Consider the following 22,695-nt stretch of genomic DNA (forward strand, 5'->3'; position numbering starts at 1 on the left):
TCAGTTTTGCATGGGAAGCATCACGACAGTGGGGACAATGAAGACTATGGGGATGGCCTCAAGGGAGTCTGAGATGGAGCTGAGTTCTTTTTGGATGAGGTGGAGTTGGGATGAATTGACATCTTGTTGCCATCTCAGTGTTGGGGGGTAATGCTTCATTACCAGTATTTGTAATGAAGAGTTTTCTCTTTTCTCCTCAGATTTTTGGTACTTCAAATACACACACATACAATGAATAAAGCCAGCATACTCCACACTAACACAAACATTAAAATCACCTTGTTCTCTGAATTGAGTGTTGGGATTTCAGCCAACAGCATCCTTTTCGTCTTCCATCTCTGTATGCTCATTGGTGCGCACAGGCCTAAGCTCATTGATCTCGCCATTGGTTTCTTGGCCCTGACCCAACTACTGATGCTGCTAACTATGGGACTCATAGCTGCAGACATGTTTATGTCTCAGGGGAGGTGGGACCCCACCACATGCCAATCCCTTATCTATCTGCACAGGTTCTTGAGGGGCCTCTCCCTTTGTGCTGCCTGTCTGCTGAATGTCCTCTGGACCATCATCCTCAGCCCTAGAAGCTGCTGCTTAGACAAGTTTAAACATAAATTTCCCCATGACATCTCCTGCGCCCTTTTTCTTTTTGTTCTCTACATGTCTTTTAGCAGTTACCTCCTGGTATCAATAAGTGCCATCCCCAATTCGACCTCAGATAATTTTATGTATGTTACTCAGTCTTGCTCACTTCTCACACTGAGTTACTCCAGACAAAACACATTTTCCACACTGGTGGTCTTCAGGGAAGCCTTTCTTATAAGTCTCATGGTGTTCTCCAGTGGGTACATGGTGACTCTTTTATACAGACACATGAAGCAGGCCCGACATCTTCACAGCACCAAACTTTCTCCAAAAGCATCCCCAGAGCGAAGGGCCACCCGGACCATCCTGCTGCTCATGAGCTTCTTTGTGGTTCTCTACATTTTGGACAGTGTTATCTTCCACACAAGAATGAAGTTCAAAGATGGCTCTCTGTTTTACTGTATCCAGATTCTTGTGTCCCATGGCTATGCCACAGTCAGTCCTCTTGTGTTTATTTGCACTGAAAAGCATATAACTAAATTTTTAAGGTCACTGTGGGACAGGAAATTAAATATCTGATTAATCAATGATGGGTAAAATTGTACACTCCTTAATACAATCCAATATGTTGCCATCATATCATGACATAGTAGGAACATTCTGTGGCTTAAACTGATATGTGAAAACATCCTTTTAACATTCCATCTGTTTACTCTGTGTGTGGATGGCAAGTATATAAAACAATATTAAACTGCATTCCCACTCAGATATCACATGAAGTTTATCTTTCTCAACGGGTTTTCAAAGGAGGTGTGTGAAATGGCTCTCATCTGTCTTTTTTAGCACATTACTTTTTATTTATTTATTTATTTATTTATTTTGGAATTTGTGGCAGGGTTTCTCCATGTAGCCCTGGCTATCCTGGGCTTGCTTTGTAGATCAGGCTGACCTCATACTCACAGAGATCTACCTGTTTCTGCCTCCCTGAGTGCCGGGATCAAAGGCATGTGCCATCATGCCCAGATTACTTTTAATTTTTTTTAAAAATGATTTAACTTTTAACTGTGTGTGTATGTTTTTGTGTCTGTGCTTGTGTCTGTGTGTGTGTTTGTGTGTGTGTATGTGTGTGTGTGTGTGTGTGTGTACGTGAGTGCAGGTCATCCTGGAGGCCAGAAATGTCAATTACTCTTAGAGCTAGACTTATAGGCAGTTGTGTGCCACCCAAGGGTGAGTGGTGATAATTGAACTTGAGTCTTTTAGAAAACAGTTTGCATATGTGCTGAGCCATTTCTCTGGCACAGCCCATTACTTTAAATATGACATTTTCAATAAATCAATGCCTCAGTTGTTTATATTTGGAAAAATATACAAGGAAACACTGTTTTGAGAATAAATTATCACAGGATGCAGAACACACACACACACACACACACATACACAGAGCCAAAATGATATGCAGAGAAGCATCCTGTCATTTGCATAATGGTGCTCCTATGGCCTGATTTAAAACAGTCAAAGTAGAAACAGCCACTGTCTAGAAGTGTCAGGATGTGGGATCAGGTCATGGCCTCCCCTTGTTAAGGAATGCTAGTCAGAACATGAAGAACACCTCGAATGTCTGCCATGTCAGTCAGGTACACTGCACAATCTTGATGAGTTACTTATGAAAGACAGAGCTTAGATGTGTCAAAGGAATAGAGACCATAGACAAAGTGCTTTATCTGGGCTCAAAAAATCCAAATTTAAGTAGGAAACTAGTCACAGATAGTTACTCAGCTGCACTATTGATATACTCCAGGGACCTGAGGGCTTGCAGCATGCCTGCTTAATTGAGACTAATCAGATACCTGCCCAGAGCACACTTCATGTGAGAGAACACGGACTCAGTCACACAAGTCACACAGTTGAGCACACTCACAGGAAGACTTCACACAGCTGAACCCACTCACAGGCATACTTTACAGTGCAGAACACACACTTAGAGACTTACTTCCCACAGTAAAACTGTTATCTGTCACTCAGTGTGAGGATATGTCACAAGCATGGACCCCACTCACACCCAGAATCGAGTAATTTCAGTGTTGACACTTACACATAATCTAAAGAAATAACTGAAAACTGGTTAGTGGAAAAAGAAAGATCAGAGAAGATCTGTTTCATGTTCTGTCTACACTCTGAGTGAGACCTAGAGCCTCAGACAGGATGTAAATTAACAAAAAGAATGGAATTTAACTAGGTAACATGAGAGAACATTTCACACACCAAGGACATAGAGGAGAAGAAATAAACCACACAACTGTAAGTTGTATAAACCCACGAGCAGACATTTGCCTGGTGGCTCAAGTCTATAACCATGAAATCAAAACAGGAGGATAGTGAGTTCAAGGCCAGCCTGAGCTACAGGATGAGTCCAGACTAGCACATAACAGTCACAAAGCAAAAATAATTATAAGAATAAAATATTATTTTAAAATCCAATATAAGATGGGTGGTGGAGGCGCAAGCATTTAATCATAGCACTCAGATGGCAGAAACAGGAGATTCTCTGAGTTCAAGGTCAGCCTAGACTTTAAATCAGGTTCCAGGGCAACTAGGGGTACACAGAGAAACGCTGACTCAGAAAAAAAATTCCAAATTAAACAAAAGGAAATGTGCACAGGAAAGGATTAACCTTTCTTCTTCACAGTGGGTGAAGAGCATAAACGAATGTGCTGATCCCATGGTAAAGGTGAGCTGTATGATGGTGGCAAAATCAAGCCCATGGATTCATAAACACAGGGTGGACAGGTACTGCTCAGCCCTGACATAAACCATGCTCTGCACACATTTTCTCAACATGAGGAGATGGGCAGGCTGAGTCCATGTTGTAGAGAAGGAAACTTTTTCTCCTCCCTGGATGTAGTGCACCCTCAGTGCCACAGTCACACAGCATGCACTAGGTCTGCAGAAGGTTTGCTTCTTTCCATTGCACGCTTTATTTCTGTTTGTCAGGCTAGACAATTTGAGATATCTTAGCTGACATTCTTGTAGTATCTCTTTTAGTAAAGCTGAATCAAGAGCAGATAAATCAATTAAATAGTCCTATATACCCTAAAGAAATAGAAATAGTCATCGAAAGTCTCCTGTCCAAAAAAAGACCAGGACCAGATAGTTTCAGCACAGAATTCTACCAGACCTTCAAAGAAGAGTTGATTCCAATTCTCTTCAAACTATTCCACGAAATAGAAACAGAAGGAACACTTCCCAACTCATTCTATGAAGCCACAGTTACCTTGGTACCTAAACTACACAAATACCCAACAAAGAAAGAGAATTTCAGGCCAATCTCTCTTATGAACTTCAATGCAAAATACTCAACAAAATGCTTGCACACTGAATACAAGAACACATCAAGGATATCATCCACTATGACCAAGTAGGCTTCATCCCAGGTATGCAGGGGTGGTTCAATATATGGGAAACTGCTACAATTGTTGCTGCTAAGGCTTGATGCTGTGGCTGTCCAGTCCGGAGCCTCAAAAAAAAGTCTCCTATTTGCTGTGTGCTTTTATTAATTTTAATCCTCATTCCCGACTCAAGAACCCATTTGACTCTGCTGGCGGTCTCCGGCAGATTGGTGCCCGAACATGGGACTTGAGATACAGGGAATCAGTGAAGGACACCATGGTTGTTGGCAAGCTGGCATCAATAAGTAGAAAGGGCGCAGTGAGTAAATCCAAAAATGGGACAAGGCATTAGCCTAGTGTTTTCTGTATGGATCTCAATTAAAGGTAGTCTGTATAAGCAACAGAAAACTGAGAAAGCTAAACTTTCAGGCTCAGAGAAAAGGAGGTTAGAAAGATGGCAGGCTTTAAGAGAAAATGATATTATGCCATCAGCTCCTCCAGAGAAGTTATATTTCCCTCCTGATGACAGTAATTTCTTGCCAGAAGGAGACTTTGAGGAAGACTTACATCCTAATGAGGTTGCAGATTTGGAGGAAGAACCAGATCAGTATTATTCTGAAAGATACCCTCCAGTTCAGGCTATGCATGTTACAAAGTATAAGCCTTGGCAAAAAGAAATTAAAAGACTGGAGTGTGGCTTGGAGGAAATAAACAGAAAAATTAGAGAATTAACTACTAGGGAATATGAAGCTCAATCTCCCACTCCAACCTTATCATTGGTTGCAGGTTTGGACCCTCCTCCTGGGAGTTCTACAGTTGCAGTGGCCCAAAAGACAGGGGGATCTTTTCCTTTGTCCACTGTACGGGCAACTCTATCCCCTTTGCAAGCTTCTTTACAAGAAGCTAGGCAAAATGAAGAAGATGTATCTGAGTTTTATGGTTTTCCAGTTCTGGAGCAACCTGATGGACAGGGTAATATGGTGAGAGTCCATGCTCCTTTACCTTTTAAACAGATAAGAGAATTAAAATGTGCATGCTGCCAATAAAGTCCTACAGCACCTTTTACCCAGGCTTTGTCTACTGAGGCTCTCTGCCTAGGGGACTGGAAAGAGTTAGCAAGAGCATGCTTATCAGGAGGAGATAATTTATTATGGAAGTCAGAATTTGCAGAGCATTGTCAAGCTACAGCTGAACTTAATCGAGCTCAGGGACTTCCTATAACTTATGACATGCTTGCTGGAGAATAAATCTACAAAAAAAACAGGACAGCAATTCGATACTATTCCTCTTGCTCCTCAAGATTGTAAAAGATTTGCTTTTAGCGTGCCATCTGTAAATTTTAAAGAACCTATGAAAAGGTATCATTAGCTTGTATTACCTCAAAGTATGGCAAACAGTCCAACTTTATGTCAAAAATTTGTGGCTCAAGCTGTTTTTAAAACTAGAGAGGAATATTGTTCTGTGTATATTATTCATTATATGGATGACATTTTACTGGCTCATAAAAATGAAGGGATATTATTAGGTGCTTTTACACACTTACAACAAGCTGTAAAGGATCTAGGTTTAGTGGTTACACTAGAAAAGGTACAAGACAAACCACCCTATTAATATTTGGGACATTATATCCTCAGACTATTATGCCTCAAAAAGTTCAATTAAGGAAAGACAACCTAAAAACTTTAAATGAATTTCAAAAGTTGTTAGGTGATATTAATTGGCTAATACTCCATTTAAAATTAACTACAGGAGAGCTAAAACCACTTTTTTACATTTTAAAAGGAGAGGCTAATCCTTTGTCAAAAGGAGAACTTACCAAAGAAGCTCTGATGCTTTACAAAAGATAAAATTAGCTATTGAAAAGCAACATGTTCAATATATTGATGATTCAAAAGAATGGGGTGCATATATTTTGGCTACTGTTCATACTCCAACTGCTGTATTGTGGCAAGAAGGACCATTATTATGGTTGCACTTGCCTGTGTCTCCTGTTTGAGCGCTGACACCATATTATAAAGCAGTTGCTAATTTAGTTCCAATGGCTCACACAAAATCTCACATGTATTTTAGTAGAGCACCTGCATTAATTGGAGTCCCTTTTACCAAACAGCAAGTAGATTGGTTATTTCAAAATGCAGATTGTTGGGCCCTAGCTTTGCTCATTATTTAGGACATATTGATAATCATTATCCAAAAGATAAATTACTTCAATTTGCCAATGAGCATGCTTTTGTATTTTCTAAAATAATTAAACAAAAGCCATTCACTCAGGTTCCAACACTATTCACAGACGAATCTTCAAATGGAAAAGCTGTATGTGTAATACAGGGACAAACTTTTGTTTTACAGACATTGCCAGCCTCGGCTCAAGTTATAGAATGCTGTTGGTGCAATCTTTAAAAATATGGCTTCTACCTCTTTCAACTTGTACACTGATATCCATTATATAGCTAAAGCCTTGCAAGTCCTAGAGACTGTAACATATGTTAATACAGCTAATAAACAAATACAAGATCTATTTAGAGATATTCAACAAAGTATTTGGAGCCATGTGCAGCCTTATTATGTAGGACATATTAGGGCTCATTCAGGGCTTCCTGGACCTTTAACTTTAGGAAATAATTTAGCAGATCAAGCCACAAGTTTGGTTGGATTAACTCAACAAGAAGTGGCTCAAAATTCTCATTCATTACATCATCAAAATAGCAAGAGCTCAAGAAAACAATTAGTATTACCAGAGAAGCTGCTAGACAAATTGTAAGATCATGTTCCTCTTGTCCTGAACATTTTAATGTACCTCATTATCGTGTAAATCCTAGAGGCTTGACTCCCAACCATTTGTGGCAAATGGACTTAACTCATGTCCCAGAATTTGGGAAACTAAAATATGTTCATGGAACAATTGACACTTTTTCAGGATTTATCATGGCAGCTCCCTTAACAGGAGAAGCCACCAAACATGTTATAAGTCATTGCTTAAAGTGTTTTGCTGCAATTGGTATTCCTTCCATTATAAAAACTGATAATAGCTCCGGATATATGAGTCTAGCTTTTCAATGTTTTTGTGCACAAATGAGTATTAATCATAAAACGGGCATGCCATATAATCCTCAAGGCCAAGGAATTGTGGACCAAGCCCATGGATCTCTTAAGAACCAATTGCCAACAATAAAAAGGGGGGAGCTATATCCCCAAACACCACAGAATTATAGTAATTATGCTCTCTTTATTTTAAATCTTTTGAATGTGGATATACAAGGCCATTTTAACGGCTGATCGATTGTGGCATCCTAATACCAAAGATAATTATGCCCAATTAAAATAGAAAGATCCGATTACTGAAACATGGCAGGGCCCTGACCCCGTATTAATATGGGGAAGAGGGCATGTTTGTGTTTTTCCACAGGACGCAGAGGGAGCTAGGTGGATCCCAGAGAGGCTAGTACGGTTTGCAGTTGTTCCCCAGAAGGAGGATGTTCCTGCTGCAGACAGTCATAAATTCTGCCCTGACTGAGACCGAAAAGCTGCATTGGACTTAAGCTCCTGACCCAGTTTTTGTTTCATTCTGCTCCTGCGAGAAGACATCATGAAGAAAAACCTCTTATACAATGGACTGGACTTGATTGTTCTGTTAATAAGGACAATTCTCAACAAAATAAAAATAAAAAATAAAAATAAAGAGGACTAACTGTGAAACTTTGGTTCTGATTCTGGTTTTCAGCAGACAAGCTTGCTTCAAAAACTGTTGGGAGGCCTTGTAACTGCCTACATAAATTCTCCTTTTGTTTTGTTGTTTGGAAATGTTAACAAGATTCAAACTTTAATGTTTCTTAACTTCAATGTAAACTAACAAACTGTATTTGTAAGTTTTCAAATGGTTCTGATTGTTCGACAGCCTTTTTACTATGGTTCCGTGAATGATTCTCAGACTTGGTAATTTACAAAAGGTGTCACCTGCTAAGTCACCTTTATGGAGTGTTATTTTGGACTTGGCTTGTGATAGGAGATGCGCAACTAAAACAAGGAGATGGCAACTAAAACCTGCCTGAAGGCCTTTCAGTATGTCAGAGCTGAGCTGATCTGCATAAGATCATACCACAGTGTCTACCCTAGCAGAGGTTGGTAGTCAATGACAAGTAAAGTTTCTCTGGGATATATTCAACACAAAGCTGGGCATGAATGATGAAATTCATGTACAAATAAAAATATGTCTTCAGATAGATACAACCTAAGACAGGCACAATCTTCTGCTCCATAAATCTTAAGTTATGGACAATTTTAAAAATATAAAAAAGGGAGACCTGTTGGGAGCCATGGCCCTGGCAGTTGCTTTGATATTTAAATCTCAGCAGAAAGACTGCTTTTACCAGGCAATCACTGAAGTCAGGGAAGAATTTGCAAGTCCATCTCCTTTTGTTTGTGACAGCAGGTGGGATAGCTTGTGAAGCTCACACCTCTTGCTCCATCTCCTTGTGGAAATTTAACCCATTGTTCTGAGATGCTTTACTCTGGCTTAAAAGCTCTGCAATAGAAAAAGTCAGGCTTGCTGCTTGAGGCTGCTTACTGTTACTATGGCTGCTGCTGGGAAAGCTTGCTGCTGTGGCTGTCCAGTCCGGAGCCTCAAAAAAAAAATCTCCTTTGTGCTGTGTGTATGTGTGTGTGTGTGTGTGTGTGTGTGTGTGTGTGTGTGTGTTGTTGAATTTTAATCCTCACTCCCAACTCAAGAACACACTAGACTCTCCTGGCAGGCTCTGGCAAGAAATAAACCCACACACTTATGGACACCTAATCTATGACAAAGATGCCAAAACCACATAATGGAAAAAAGATAGCACCTTCAACAAATGGTGCTGGTCAAACTGGATATCTACATGTAGAAAAATGCAAATAAATCCATACTTATCACCCTGCACAAAACTAAAGTCCAAGTGCATCAAAGACCTCATCAAAAAACCGGAAACATTAATTTGGTTAGAAGAAAAAAAAAATGGGGAAAAGCCTAGAATTCATTGGTTCAGGAGACAATTTCCTGAAAAGAACACTGCCAGCACGGGCTCTAAGAGCAAGAATCAATAAATGGGACTTCATCAAACTGAAAAGCTTATGTAAAGGAAAGTACACCATGATCAAAAAAAATGAATGCCTACAGATCAGGAATGAATCTTCACCAACCCTTTATCTGATATCCAATATTTAATATCTAATAAATATCTAATATCCAATATTTAAAAAAACTAAAGAAGCTGAAAAGCAACAAACCAAGTAATCCAATTAAAAATAGGGGACAGAGCTAAACAGAGAATTTTCAATAGAGGAATATCGAATGGCAGAGAAACACTTAAAGAAATGCACAATCTCCTTAGCCATCAGGGAGATGCAAATCAAAACAACACTGAGATTTCACCTTACACCCATCAGAATGGCCAAGATCAAAAACTCAAGTGACAAAACATGCTGGAAAAGTTGTGGAGAAAGGGAAACCCTCCTCCACTGCTGGTAGGAATGTAAACTTGTACAACCACTCTAGAAATCCATCTGGCACTTTCTCAGACAAGTAGGAATAGTGCTTCCTCAAGATCCAGCCATACCACTCCTAGGCATATATCCAAAAGAGGCTCAAGTACACAATGAGGACATTTGCTCAACCATGTTTGTAGCAGCTTTATTTGTAATAGCCAGAAGCTGGAAACAACTCAGTAGTCCCTCAACTGAAGAATGGATACAGAAATTATGGTACAACTACACAATGGAATATTACTCAGTAATGAAAAACAAGGAAATCATGAAATTTGCAGGTAAATGGTGGGAACTGGAAAGGATCATCCTGAGTGATCTGTCCCAGAAGCAGAAAGACACACAGGGTATATACTCATTCATATAGACATATAATATAGGATAAACCTACTAAAATCCATACACCTAAAGAAACTAATCAAGAGGGGGACTCTGACTAACATGCTCAATCCTCATCCCAAAAGGCAAAGATTATGGACATCAGAAGAAGAAGAAAACAGGAAACAAGTTAGGAACTGGTCACAGAGGGCTTCTAAAGGCTCTGCCCTGCAGACTATCAAAGCAGATGCTCAGACTTATGGCTAACTGTTGGGCAGAGAGCATGGAATCTTATGAAAGAAGTGGGAAATAGTGAGATCTGGAGAGGACAGGAACTTCACAAAGACAGCAACAGAACCAGAAAATTTGAACACAGGGGATTTTCTAGAGACGCATACTCCAACCAAGTACCTTTTATGGAGATAACCTAGAACTACTGCACAGTTGTAGCCCAAGGCAGTTCAGTGCTCAAGTGGGATCCATAGTAATCAGAAGAGGGACTACCTCAGACATACAATGATTGGCCTACTCTTTGATCACCTTCCTCTGAGGTGGGAGCAGCCTTACCAGGCCACAGAAGATGACAATGCAGCCACTCCTTATGAGATCTGACAGACTAGGATCAGAAGGAAGGAGAGGGGGACCTCCCCTATCAGTGGACTTAGGGAGGTGAGTGCATGAAGAAGGGAGAGGAAAGGTGGGATCAGGAGGGGAGGAGACAGGGGTTTATGAGGAGATACAAAGTGAATAAAGTGTAATTAATAAAAGTTAAAAAAAATTGACATTAAATAAAAATAAACAGTCATGTACACAACAATGCTCATGACAAATTTTCAGCATTCCAACAACCTAAGATCTGCTACACCATCAAGTCTGCATCCACATGGGGAGTTCTCTCAGATGCCCTCTTTTTGCCCTGTGTCTTTGGAGATCAGGCAGCTTTGGATCTACAGGACTGGCCCTTTCATCCTCTCCAGCAGGTCACAGAAGTGCAGGTGTTGGGGTGGACAAACTCAAAGCTCTGGATCTGCCTGGGTGGTAGCTGAGTTGGTGAGCCTCCAGCTCTCCTGCACCCACACCCCAGGGTGAGCCCACCAGCTCTCCTGCACCCACACCCCAGGGTACGCCCAGCATGGCCCTGGATATCCCACCCAGTGTTGCAGCAGACAAGGAGCAAGGTCAGCTCTCCTCCTCTCATGCCCTTGAAGCCAAATCACCCATGCCTTCACCACCAGGGCCAGCTGTGCTGTGCTGCCCAGGTGAGGTACAGGGCCCACTCTTCTGAGTGCAGCAACTGGGGAGAGGCAGAGACAACTCCCCTGCACTCATGACCTTGGGGCCAGGTCTCCATCTGCTACAGCTGGTGAGGGACAAAATGTGAGGAGTGGGGAGGGCATCTCTTCCTTGCCCAAGCCATCCCACAGCAGAGCAGGGGCAGGCCCAGCTCTCCAGTGTGGTGGCCTTTGAGGGGTAGAGCCAGCTCAGAACAGTGCTTCAGTTAGCATTCCAGTCCAGGGACATCTGCATGGCCTCTGGTGGAAACATGGACCTGGGGTATCGAAAAGACCCTAGCTGCCATGGGACCAGGGACCCAGACTTGACTCCTGGCAGCAGCTTAGGTCCACATGTCCCCATGGCCTCGGGTGGCAGTGGAGGCCATTCTGATCATTATGTCTTCCTCACCAGCACATCCTTCAGACAATCACATGGTCTTCAGTGGCAGCCCTAAACCTGACATCCACTTGGCCTTTGTTGGTAACTTAAGCTACAGACATAGACAAAGACCCCAGATGCAGCAGGACTTCACCTTGGCCTCCTCATGATGTCTGTTCCTCACTGCCATTAAGTCTCCATTTCTACCTTTTTCTACAGTGTGTAAACCCTTCCACTTCCTTTCTCTTTCATCTTTCTACCATGTACTCCATCTTCCCAATTTTTCCTTCACAAATTTTTCCATTGAAAGGGAACCTGTGGGAGCGCTGGGAGGCCACGTGTGGATACTTGGCCTGGGTTGTCATTTCTTGAAGTAACTTTACAATTGGGTGCTGGCCTCTTTATTTTGGATATCATGAACACACACATACACACACACACACCATAGAGAGACAGACTGACAGCAAGCAGACAGACAGAGACACAGAGACGGAGATAGAGAAAACCTCCTAAGTTTAAATGCAGAATAGAGATGGAACATAACACAGCCTTGACCTCAACTAATGCCAGAAAAGTGTGAGTTTGCTCTATCCTGATTACTTATAAAGGGAAATCAAATGCAAGCCTCTAACACAGGTGGGCTTTTCTATACTAATGACAGTTTCATTTGTCACTCAGTAACTGAAAAGAGCAATTTGGGGAGATGTTACATATCAAAGCACACTCATACCCATGAGCAGTGATGTCACTGTCCATGTGTAGATCTCATAAGTTAGCCTTTAGGATCATTTAAAAAATGAGTTCATTACTAGGTAATATAGGCAGGGCAGATGGAGAAAAAGATATCATGTCCTTTATACATACTGGGTTGGTCAGAAATGCTGATGACAGGCTATATGCTAGCAAAATTGAATGTTGTGAATGACTCTAAGGGAGAGAATATTTACAGATACATAAAGATGAAGAAAATGGGGAGAAATTAATAAACTGTTAAAACAAACATGTGAACACATGAACAGGTCCAAATGTGTGGGCACATGCCTTTAGTGCCAGAACTTAGTTTGTGGGCAGAGGCAGAATTTGGCAGAGCTCTATGAGTTCAAGGCAAGCCTGTTGTATATAGTGAGTTCCAGGCCAGCCAGGGCTACATGGAGAGACCGTGACTAAAAATAAAAGAACATTCAATATCTCTGAATTTCCAATTCTCTCTAGAATCATGTTTACATCTATGCTATATATTTAATTATTGACATAAGACAGGAGGTTTTTATTTTTGAAGGCTTCTCTTCTAATTCTAATGTCCTTAATGTAAATCACCCACCTGAAAACATTATACTTGTTTCCCTTTGGTAAATGAGAACGTCTTTGTAGCCAGGCTAGCCATGAATCCTCCTGTCTCCACCTCTGGAGTCATCCCTTTATTCAGACTTTAGAGCTCGGCTTGTCCTCAGCCTCAGCTGGGTCCCATCTTCCTGTGGTCACCCCAGCTCTCCAACTCTGCCTTGAGCTCTCTGCATTGCATCTGATTTCTTCTACAATTCACCTTCAGATTTCACTCACAGCTAAAATCCTGCAACTAGGAGTTTGGATACACTGGAAAATACATCAACAAAACAGGTGCACCATGGGAAGACTGACCTGGGGAGAGGCTGTCACACACTGTAGAAGGAGGACCCTCAAGTGGGCATGTAAATCATTGGAGGACCAAGAGTTCTGCATCTCAGAAGAGAGGCAGTACAGCGGAGAAATTGCTCAAAATTAAGCCTAAGGCGTAAAGTGAGAAAAGAAACTGTTGTCTATTTGGTGCAAACTTTCTGATCACTCCTGCAGGTGTGGCAAGGGAGCTCAGATAAAGTTTGTTCTCAGCCCTCCCCAGATGGCTGTAATCAGGACACAGGGAGTAAGATCAACAGGCAGAGAAGATGCTCCACTGGGAGGCCAGGTCTCCATGACCCCAGCAGGAATGTGTCATCTTCTACAGACACAGAAATAACATGTCACAGAGAGGCCTTAAATTCTTCCTTCACATAAGCTGTGCAGGATCTCCTCAGGTGCACAGTCCTCCCCTGCCACGTCCACCTGGGTAAGTGCTCTGCAACCCAAGCAAATTCAGAAGGTGGTAGGAACCTAGGCAGGCTGTGGGAGGAGGAGGCTAAAGAGGGGTTTTCAGCAGCTACAGAGGAGACTCTGAGCTCTGACAGACCATCGGCACAAGGGACTGTGTTCGGCATGGGCAACAAGAACGTTTTCTTCATAACATACTCATTTCCTTAATTTATAGACTTTCAAATTACTATAGAATTCATGTTCATTCCTGTGAACTAAGTAACTCACACTGTATATCTGGATAAGCTGTTTAGTTACATTTCTTTTACTGATTTACCTATTCCTAGGACAAATTATCAGGGAAGTGAAAGGTCCAGAGAGCTCACTTTCCTTGGTTGTGTATCTGTAACTTTGGTGTGCACAGGACTATTTTGATGCAACAGCTTCTGTGCTGTGAAGTAGAAAACCTTCCAAATTCTGTGTAAGTAATAGAGGCTGTAGATTCAAAAATCTCATTCCACAGAGGGAGGCCCCACAGGACTGCAATGTGCCTTCTAGTGTTTGCTCATGGCCTCGATTCTTCTCAGCTCAATTTCAGAGATCACAAATTAGTGGTGTCGGTCCTTAGCCTCTGCTGGCCTGGTAGGAGGTGTCAGTAAATGGCTATGATGATGAGGTTTCCAGGACACTAACTATTAATGCACAGTGACAGTGGCAGATTCCCTTCCCTGACTCACTGAGATCAGGAATCCTGGAAAGAGCTGGTTGCATGTTTTGTCTTTTCTCTATGTTCTCCCCATGTACTCTGTGCAATTTTATGATAGGAAAACCTGAATCTTATTTTCTTTGAGGAAACTTTGGAGAAATGAACCCCCTCACCCTGTTCTGCTGTCTTAATTTCATTTCCAGACTTATCCCAAAGCTCATCTTTACATGAATCTATGTGAAGAGATGGACAGGAACTGACTCCCCCTCTCCTGTCACTGAGGCAGTGGGCAAACAGGGAGGGAGGTCACAGCTCTTAGCAGCAAAGCCAAGTCTCTCCTGAGGCTCCCCTGGGGGCTGGGGGAGCAGGTTGTGCTGCAGCACTGTGCAGGGTCCAGTGTTTCTGCCTGGAGTCTGTGCCATGCTGCCCCTCAGGGACATCCACTCTTGCTGTTTCTGGAGGCTGATTTGGAAACCCTGTAAGACATCCTCACTGGCACTCTGAGCTCAGAGATGCTGTACAAAGGCTTCAAAGTTCAAAATCACAATTCTCACCCAGGCTTTCAGAAACAACTGTAATTCCTTAGTCTAAAGGCTCTTCATGATTTGCCTATAACATTACCACAGTTCATTTATTCCTGGCATCTCAGGAAACAGTGCTGGCATATGCTCGGTGAAGGTTTTGCCTTACCCTGAGTACCAGCCATTTCTCCCGAGAGTCTTCCTAGTTTTAAAGTTAGGATTGTGCCAAAGGTAGACATCCTGACTGAGTAACCTCCAGCCATTTTCATTGAGCAGGGACAGTGTCTCCACCAACCCCCTCTATGTGCTGATGCTATGGATTGGGGGTTGTCTAGGATTTGGGTAACTGTGGGCTGACACAGTCTAAAGTCATGGCTTCTTGAATTCCTGCAGTACACAGAGTTCAATTCCTCCCCCCGACCCCAGAGCAGCTGTTGCCTTCACAACTGGCTTTAACTGAGGAGCTCTCCTGTTCCCCTTTGTCATTTCTTGCTCTGTGCATGTTTCATTTTCCTAATCTGTCCAAATACCTTCCCTTCCTATTCTCCAATATAGCCTCTTGTAGTGGGACCTATTTCACAAATGAGTGACTTTTTCTGGTTCCATGTACTGAGTTTCATGCCTCTGGGAAGCAGCCTATTTTGTTATATTGTGTAAAGTGCAATCATAGTACATGTTACAACAGGCTATCCCAGGCTGGGCACAGCTTACTGTCTCCTGTCCTCTTGGTTGGATGAGGTGGCCCTTAACCCATTTTGCATATCAGAGAGTGTGTGTCCTATGAGGTGGCCCTTAACCCATTTTGCATATCAGAGAGTGTGGGTCCTAACTCCTGGTTTTTCAAATCATACTCAGCTAGGCAGATGCGCTGATGAGGCTCAGCTGGGAGGAGACAGGCTAGAGGATTCTCTGTGGCTTGTTCCTGAGGAGAGGAACACTCACCAGATGGTTTATAGAAATTATAATCTGCTTGGAATCTGCATGCCTTACTGGTCCTTATTGTATAAGATTTAGATGTAGCAGTCAGTGCATGTCATCTGTAGATATTTGGATGACTAGAGACATGTCTGTCCCTCCTGGCAAGCCTGTATGTTTTCTCTTTTGCTACTATGGAATTCCACTTCCAGGACATAAGTGGTTTCAAAGAAGGAATCCCTGAAGCCATGATGTTAAGAATGTCATGGAGGATTTGCTGTCTCTGTAGCTGCCTGACTCTCCTAAGAGCTTTAGGTTTGTAGGGCTGTGGTTTCTGAAGAGATGCTGAAAACAGCACAGCCTGTGCCCCGCTCACTGCCTGGGCAGTCTGATAGCATGATGTGCTCACAAAGACCAAGTTCTATTTTCTTCTTTCTTTTCTTGTTAGCTCAGTGGAATTAAAGAAAAAATGTGCATTTCCAGAAATGACATGAGAAAAAGCATTTTAGAACTCTTTTGCTTTTTAGTTAGCCAGTGCTAATACACATGCAATGCAAACTATTAGTTAAAATCTACAGGTGAGTTTTCCTTCCGTGAAATAAGTATAAAACATGCACCTGCCACTCAGCGCAGAGACCATAAAATGACATTCAGAGTGTGTGCTTCTGATGACATTTGTAAATGTAGTTTGTAATTCTAAAAAGCTGTAAATAAAGCTTGGAAACAATGGAGCCCCATCAGTCTCTCCATTGTTTTCCTGGGCTATCACAGCACAACTTTAATGTCTGAGTTGTTCAAAGTAGAGACAACTGCCATTTTACCTGATCATTGGAAAACAGAGCTGCCCCCAACCTACTGTGTTCTGCTTTTCGTGACTGGGATTTGGAAAACAAACCCATGAGCTTTATAAAGAATATTTAAGCACCACTCAATTAATCAACACTCTACTGCTATCTGGAGTGCATGGTCCATAATCTTATAAAAGATTAACCTTTTCTAATGTTGCTACAGAACATTTATTTCAGAAAATCTGCTTTCTTCAATGTTTCACCAAATATTTGCTTTGGGTCTAAGTCCTGACAAGTTACCCCAAATTTGTGAAATTTTATCCCTTTTTCCTGTCCTTAGTATCTTCCATGACAATGTCCCATGGTTGTCACACGCAGTGGGATTTGCCAGTTGTGGTGACAATGTCACATGGTTTAAATAAGTGTAAAACAATTTCACTGTACACACTCTACTTTCAGTGATAAGTTTTTACTACAACACAGGAATTTGTTTACAAAATTAAATCTCCTGCATGCATGGTGTCTGTGCTGGAAAGTTTTATGGCAACTTGAAACAAGCTAGAATTATTTTAGAAGAGAGAACCGCAGTTGAGGAAACATCCTCAGCAGACCGGCCTGTGGGCAAGCACCTGGTACAATTCTTGATGGATGTTGATTTCATATGGATGGCCATGCTCACTGTGAACAGTGCCATCCCTGCCTGATGGTCCCAGGTGCTACAAAAGCAGGTTGAACAAGCTCTAAGGATCAAGCTGGTGGAAACACTACTCCATGGCCTCTCCATCAGTTCCTGCCTCCAGGTCCCTGTCTTGTGTTCTCTCCTAGCTTCCCTGGCTGGGGACCTACAGGCTGTGTGGTGAAATAATCCCTCCACTCCCCACAGCAACAGAAACCCTGAGCAAGACAGGAAGTGGTACTAGGCTGTGAGGTATGACTATTACAGACCTGACCTTGAGTTTTTGGAGAATTGTGGAAAGGGTTTGAAACTTTGGACTGTAAAATACATACAGTGCTGATACTCTAGTGGATTATATAGTGTGATATTAGAATGTAATGCTGAGAGCAGAGCAGATGATGGAGGCTTGTCTTATGCAGTTCCATAGGGAAGCTTGAGAGTCCCTTAAAAATTCTATGAGGGGCACTCATATTTTGAGTTAAGAACCACTAAAATGTTTGGTCTTTGTGGACTCTTGTCCTCTCCAGTCATACTAACTCCCCATTCTTTCATATCATTCCTTGCACTCTGCCCAAGGTTTGGTTATGAGTCTCAGCATCTGCTTTGATACACTGTTAGGCAAAGTCTTTCAGAGGCCCTTGTAGTAGGCTCCTGTCCTGGGCACAGTGGTCTATTCTGAGACTGTATCTCCAACCAAGGACCATGCATGGATATAACTTAGAACCCCTGCTTGAATGTAGCCCATGGCAGCTCAGTATCCAAGTGAGTACCCTAGTAAGGGGAAAAGGGACTGTCTCTGACATGACCTCAATGGATAGCTGTTTGACCCTCCCCTCCCCTGAGGGAGGAGCAGCCTTGCTATGCCACAGAGGAGGAAATTTCAGGCAATCCTGAAGAAATCTGATAGCTAGGGTCAGATGGAAGTGGTGGAGGACGTCCCCTGTCAGTGGACTTAGAAAGGGGCAGGGAGGAGGTGAAGGAGGAAGGGTGGGATAGGGAGGAACTGAGGGAGGAGGCTACAGCTGGGATACAAACTAAATAAACTATAAGTAATATAAAAAATAAAAATTTAATTAAAAAAAAAGAATCACTAAAATTAAACCTTTGCCTTGCTGGAACAATTAAAATCCTCTATTTTCTCAGCTTCATCACACAGACACTGTGGTCAAAATACTGTTAAGGCTGCATCTCATGCTGGTAGCCAGACTTGGTAGCTCAGGAGTCTCTCAGATGTTCAAGGCCAGCCTGGACTAGGGAGGGAGTTCAGGACAGCGAAGGCTACATAGCAAACCTTGTCTCAACAAACAAACAAATAAATAAACAGAGTTTCTCAGGTAGTACTGTTCTGAAACATTGAGGGATCATGGACTGAATCTGTGACTTGGCACCATAAGACTGTATAGAGTCCCTGAAGAGAGCCTCGGCCCCTTTGCTGTGCAGAGCCAAGCCATTTGGAGTTGTCAGTATCACATGCCAGCAGCAGCTGCTGTGGGGTGAGGCCAGTTTGAACCTAGGAGACAGCTGTGTGGAAGGCTTTGCCAGCTGTGGAGGAGCCCAGAAGATCATTGGTGAGTCCCAGAAGCATGGCACTGAGAGTTATGCTTTCAGACTTTGTTGAACTTGATTGTGACTGTGCCCTGGTTCTTTCCTTTTAAATAAGAAAATACTTATTTATTCTTATTTTACAGGATCTCACAACGTCTCTTGACATTGAACTTTTAAAGGGATTTTGGAGATTTACAGTGAGTTTGGAGTTCTAGAGAGACCGTGGGTTTTTTAGAGAGACTTTGAAAATGTTAGAGAAACTAGATGTTTCAGAGATTTGAATGTTTTGGAGAGGCTTTGAATGTAGAAAGAGACTTGAGAGATTGAAATTTTAAAAAACAGGAAACTTTTATATTACAATGTTGACATTAGTTTAATATCTTGGGAACAACAAAATTGAGAAACAAAGTTATAGTGTAACAGAGATGTGTTCAGTGTCAAGTAGTGTCAGCTCTTTTTTCTTTTTCTTTCTTTTTTTAATGAGGTTTCCCTATGGAGCTTCCCAAACTCACTGGCCGAAGCCCCCTGCTACTCTATTTATTTTTTTTAATTTTTATTTTTTATATTAATCACAGGTTATTTACTTTGTATCCCAGCCTTAGCCCACTCCCTTATTCCCTCTCAATCCTATGTTCCCTCCCTCATCTCCTCTCTGCCCCTTTTCAAGTCCACTGCTAGGGGATGTCCTCTTCCCCTTCCATCTGACCCTAGCTTATCAGTTATTCTATAACCTAGAACCCCTGCCTGGATGTAGCCCATGGTAGCTCAGTAACCAAGTGAATTTCCCTAGTAAGGGGAACAGAAACTACTTCTGACATGAATTCAAAGACTGGCTCATTGACCACTCCCCCGCCCCCAAGGGAGGAACAGTCTCACTAGGACATAAAGGAGTACATGGCAGCCAGTCCTGGCAGCTGTTTTAGTCTTTTGTTTGTTAAATCAACACAAGCTAGAGTCATTTGGGAAGGGAACTTCAGTTGAGAAAATACCACACTAGATTGGCCTATGGGCAAGTGTGTGATGCATTTTCTTGATTGGTGATCTATGTGAGAAGGCCCACATCACTGTGGGTGCAGGCTCTGGGCTCAGGGATCTTGATACTAGAGAACACAGACTAAGAAAACCATGAGACACAAAGCTATTAAGCAGCATCCTTCTGTGACCCTTGCTTCAGTTCTTGCCCCAGGTTCCTGCCTCAAATTCTTCCTCAGCTTCCTTGCATGATGGATTATCAGCTGTAAGATGAAATAAAGGCTTCCCAACCCAATTTGTTTTTGGTCATGGTGGTTTATTTAGTCTGTGTCTAAATAAAGAAACTGCAGTAATTCAACAGCATGTACACCACACTTATTAATATATGCAGAGACCAGCATATCAGGTATGTGGAGAAGTATCACAGCTCCATTATGGAGAGAGGGAATGTTGACTCCTATGGAGTCTGCCTTTCAAGACTGAGTTGGACCATTTTTCTTTAATCAATTCTGTAATATGGGACAGCTCCAAGTCTGTTATAACTGTAGTTCTATTTGCTCCCTGACTTCACACGCTGAAGGAGAAAGACATGGCATATGGTCCTGCTGACATTTGCCCACTCTGCCCTTCTCTTGGAGCAGCTCTGGACTGAGAGCAGAACCAAGCAAGATGCAGGTACAGAACAGCGATCAAAGACTGAATCGTCCACCCACCAGAGTTTTCTGAAAGGAATCCATGCCAATGTGCTGCTGTTTTCTGATTTATTTGTCTTTTATCTTCTCTGTTTCAGGAAGGGACAGCGCTGAACAGTCATTATGAGCTGCCTGAACTCTCCCAGAGCACAAACATAAGCCGCCGACACATCCACAGAGACCATCATGTGCTGGAACTCTCCCATGTTTGGTGCGTACACAGCATGTTCTTGCTCACCCAGTGTCTCTCTGACACAAGCACTCTGCTCTTCACATGTTCAAGAGGAGGTGACTGGAACCCCGCCTCAGAGTATTCAAGGAGACACTTGGAGGAAATGGCAGATCATGAATAAAATCAGAAACATCTGGATCATAGATTACAACCCCCAACATTTGCTATAGAAATATTCTAAGAAATTAGGATTTTCAATAGAGTACAGATAGCCCTGAATAAAACAAGGGCATACCCAATCCATGGGACCGCTTTTATTGGCAAGGTCTGGTTTTTTCTTTTACATATCCTCCTCATTCAGACTCCACGAGAAATAGTAAAACTCTGTCTATGAATTACCTGGCCATCAAGATGTTGTGGGTGACAACCAAGTAAGATGCTGCTCCTGCTCCAGTAAAACCCAAACCTGCAAAACATGAAAGCACATAATTGCTGCTGTTTTTAATGTTGAGGGAGCTCACACACTGGTGCAGCCACCATGAGACACAGGGTCCAGCCATGGCTCAGCTTATGACAAGTGAGAGCAGGAGGATGGTCTGTGGGGTAGGAGTTAGAATGGAGGTCTTCAGTGGAATAAGCATTCAGGAGCATCTGCATGTTTTCCTGAGGCCAGAAGCCTGGTCTGGAGTGGTGTCTGAGGTCTTCCTCATGGTGAGTCATTGTTTTACTTTTCTCCTGAGCCACTCTTTGTTTCCACATAAGATGACTTCACACTATTCTGAAATAAGGAACACATATTTTTCTGAAATTGTCATTGGGATCTCAGCCAACAGCTTCCTTTTTCTCTTCTACATCTTCAAGTTCATTCGTGGGCACAGGCCCAGACCCACTGATGTGCTGATTGGTCTGCTGGCCATAATCCACCTACTGATGCTAATATTCATAGCATTCGTAGCCATGGACATTTTTATTTCTTTTAGGGGATGGGATCACACCATATGTAAACTCATTGTATACTTGTATAGAATTTTAGGGGTCTCTCACTTTGTACCACCAGCCTGCTGAGTGTCCTCCAGGCCATCATCCTCAGTCCCAGAAGCTCCTGTTTAGCCAAGATCAAGCACAAATCTCACCATTACATCTCATGTACCCTTCTTTTTCTGAGTGTCCTCTATATGCTCATTAGCAGTCACCTCTTAGTATCGATTATTGCCACTCCTAATTTGACTAGGAATAACTTCATCTATGTTACTAGGTCATGTTCCATCCTACCTATGAGTAACCTCATGAAAAGCACCATTTTCTAAACTGCTGGCCATCAGGGAAGCCTTTCTTATTAGTGTTACGGTCATCTCGACTTGGTACATGGTGGCTCTCTTGTGCAGGCACAGGAAGCAGGCCCGGCATCTTCACAGAACCAGGCTTTCTCCAAAAGCATCCCCAGAGCAAAGAGCTAACAGGACCTTCCTTCTGCTCATGAGCTTCTTCGTGTTGATGTCTGTCTTGGATGGCTTTATCTCCTGCTCAAGAACCATGTTCCTAAATGATCCAACATCTTACTATATCCAACTCTTTGTGGGCCACTTCTATGCCACAGTCAGCCCTTTTGTGTTCTTGAGCACTGAAAAACATGTTGTTAACTTGTTCAGGTCTATGTGTGGGAGGACATAAATGTTTGAATATTCATTGATCATTGATGGGCACGTTTCTTTATAAGAGGACCCAATACACTGGCATCAGAACTGTCAGTCAGGGTTCACATGCTTTGGCGTACATGAAAATATAATGTTTTTTTTTTTTTTTCTGTTAAAATTATTTACTTTAACTTGTGTGGTCACAAAATGTAGCAGAAAATTAAACCACATCCCTTTTGTGATAAAACTAGGGCAGTTTTGTTTCATTTTATTTTATCTTATCTTATTTTATCTTATTCCTCAATGAGTCTTTAAGGGAGTCCTATGAGGTGGCTCTCATGCATCATGGCCGTGGAGATCTCACAGTATTTTGAAGGATATAACCATGTCTAACACATTTTAATATTTCAATTTCCTGTGTTATAGCTATTGTGACAAATTAAATAAGGAGGCATTTCTTGCCATAAATAGGTATACACTCCAGAAAGAAAGGAATTATTCAAAGAACATTCAGAACAGAATTCTGTGCAAGAAGCACATGTGATGTATACAGCAATGCGAACAACAGCTGGATT

The 22,695-nt window shown here is 42.2% G+C and overlaps 1 protein-coding gene across 1 annotated transcript; it reads left to right on the forward strand.

Annotated features, from left to right (window-relative positions):
• Positions 1–231: 231 nt before the first annotated feature.
• On the forward strand, positions 232–1,161 carry LOC132654077 (vomeronasal type-1 receptor 44-like). The gene has a single exon (XM_060383350.1). It carries the CDS (start codon positions 232–234, stop codon positions 1,159–1,161), a length of 930 nt encoding a protein of 309 aa, XP_060239333.1.
• The last annotated feature ends 21,534 nt before the right edge of the window (positions 1,162–22,695 follow it).

Source organism: Meriones unguiculatus, chromosome 5, assembly GCF_030254825.1.
Source record: "Meriones unguiculatus strain TT.TT164.6M chromosome 5, Bangor_MerUng_6.1, whole genome shotgun sequence".
In the NCBI taxonomy this organism is placed as follows: Eukaryota; Metazoa; Chordata; class Mammalia; order Rodentia; family Muridae; genus Meriones; species Meriones unguiculatus.

Bases quoted from the DNA above. Each gene is read 5' to 3' on its own strand.
- LOC132654077 (XM_060383350.1), top strand. From the start codon at position 232: ATGAATAAAGCCAGCATACTCCACACTAACACAAACATTAAAATCACC.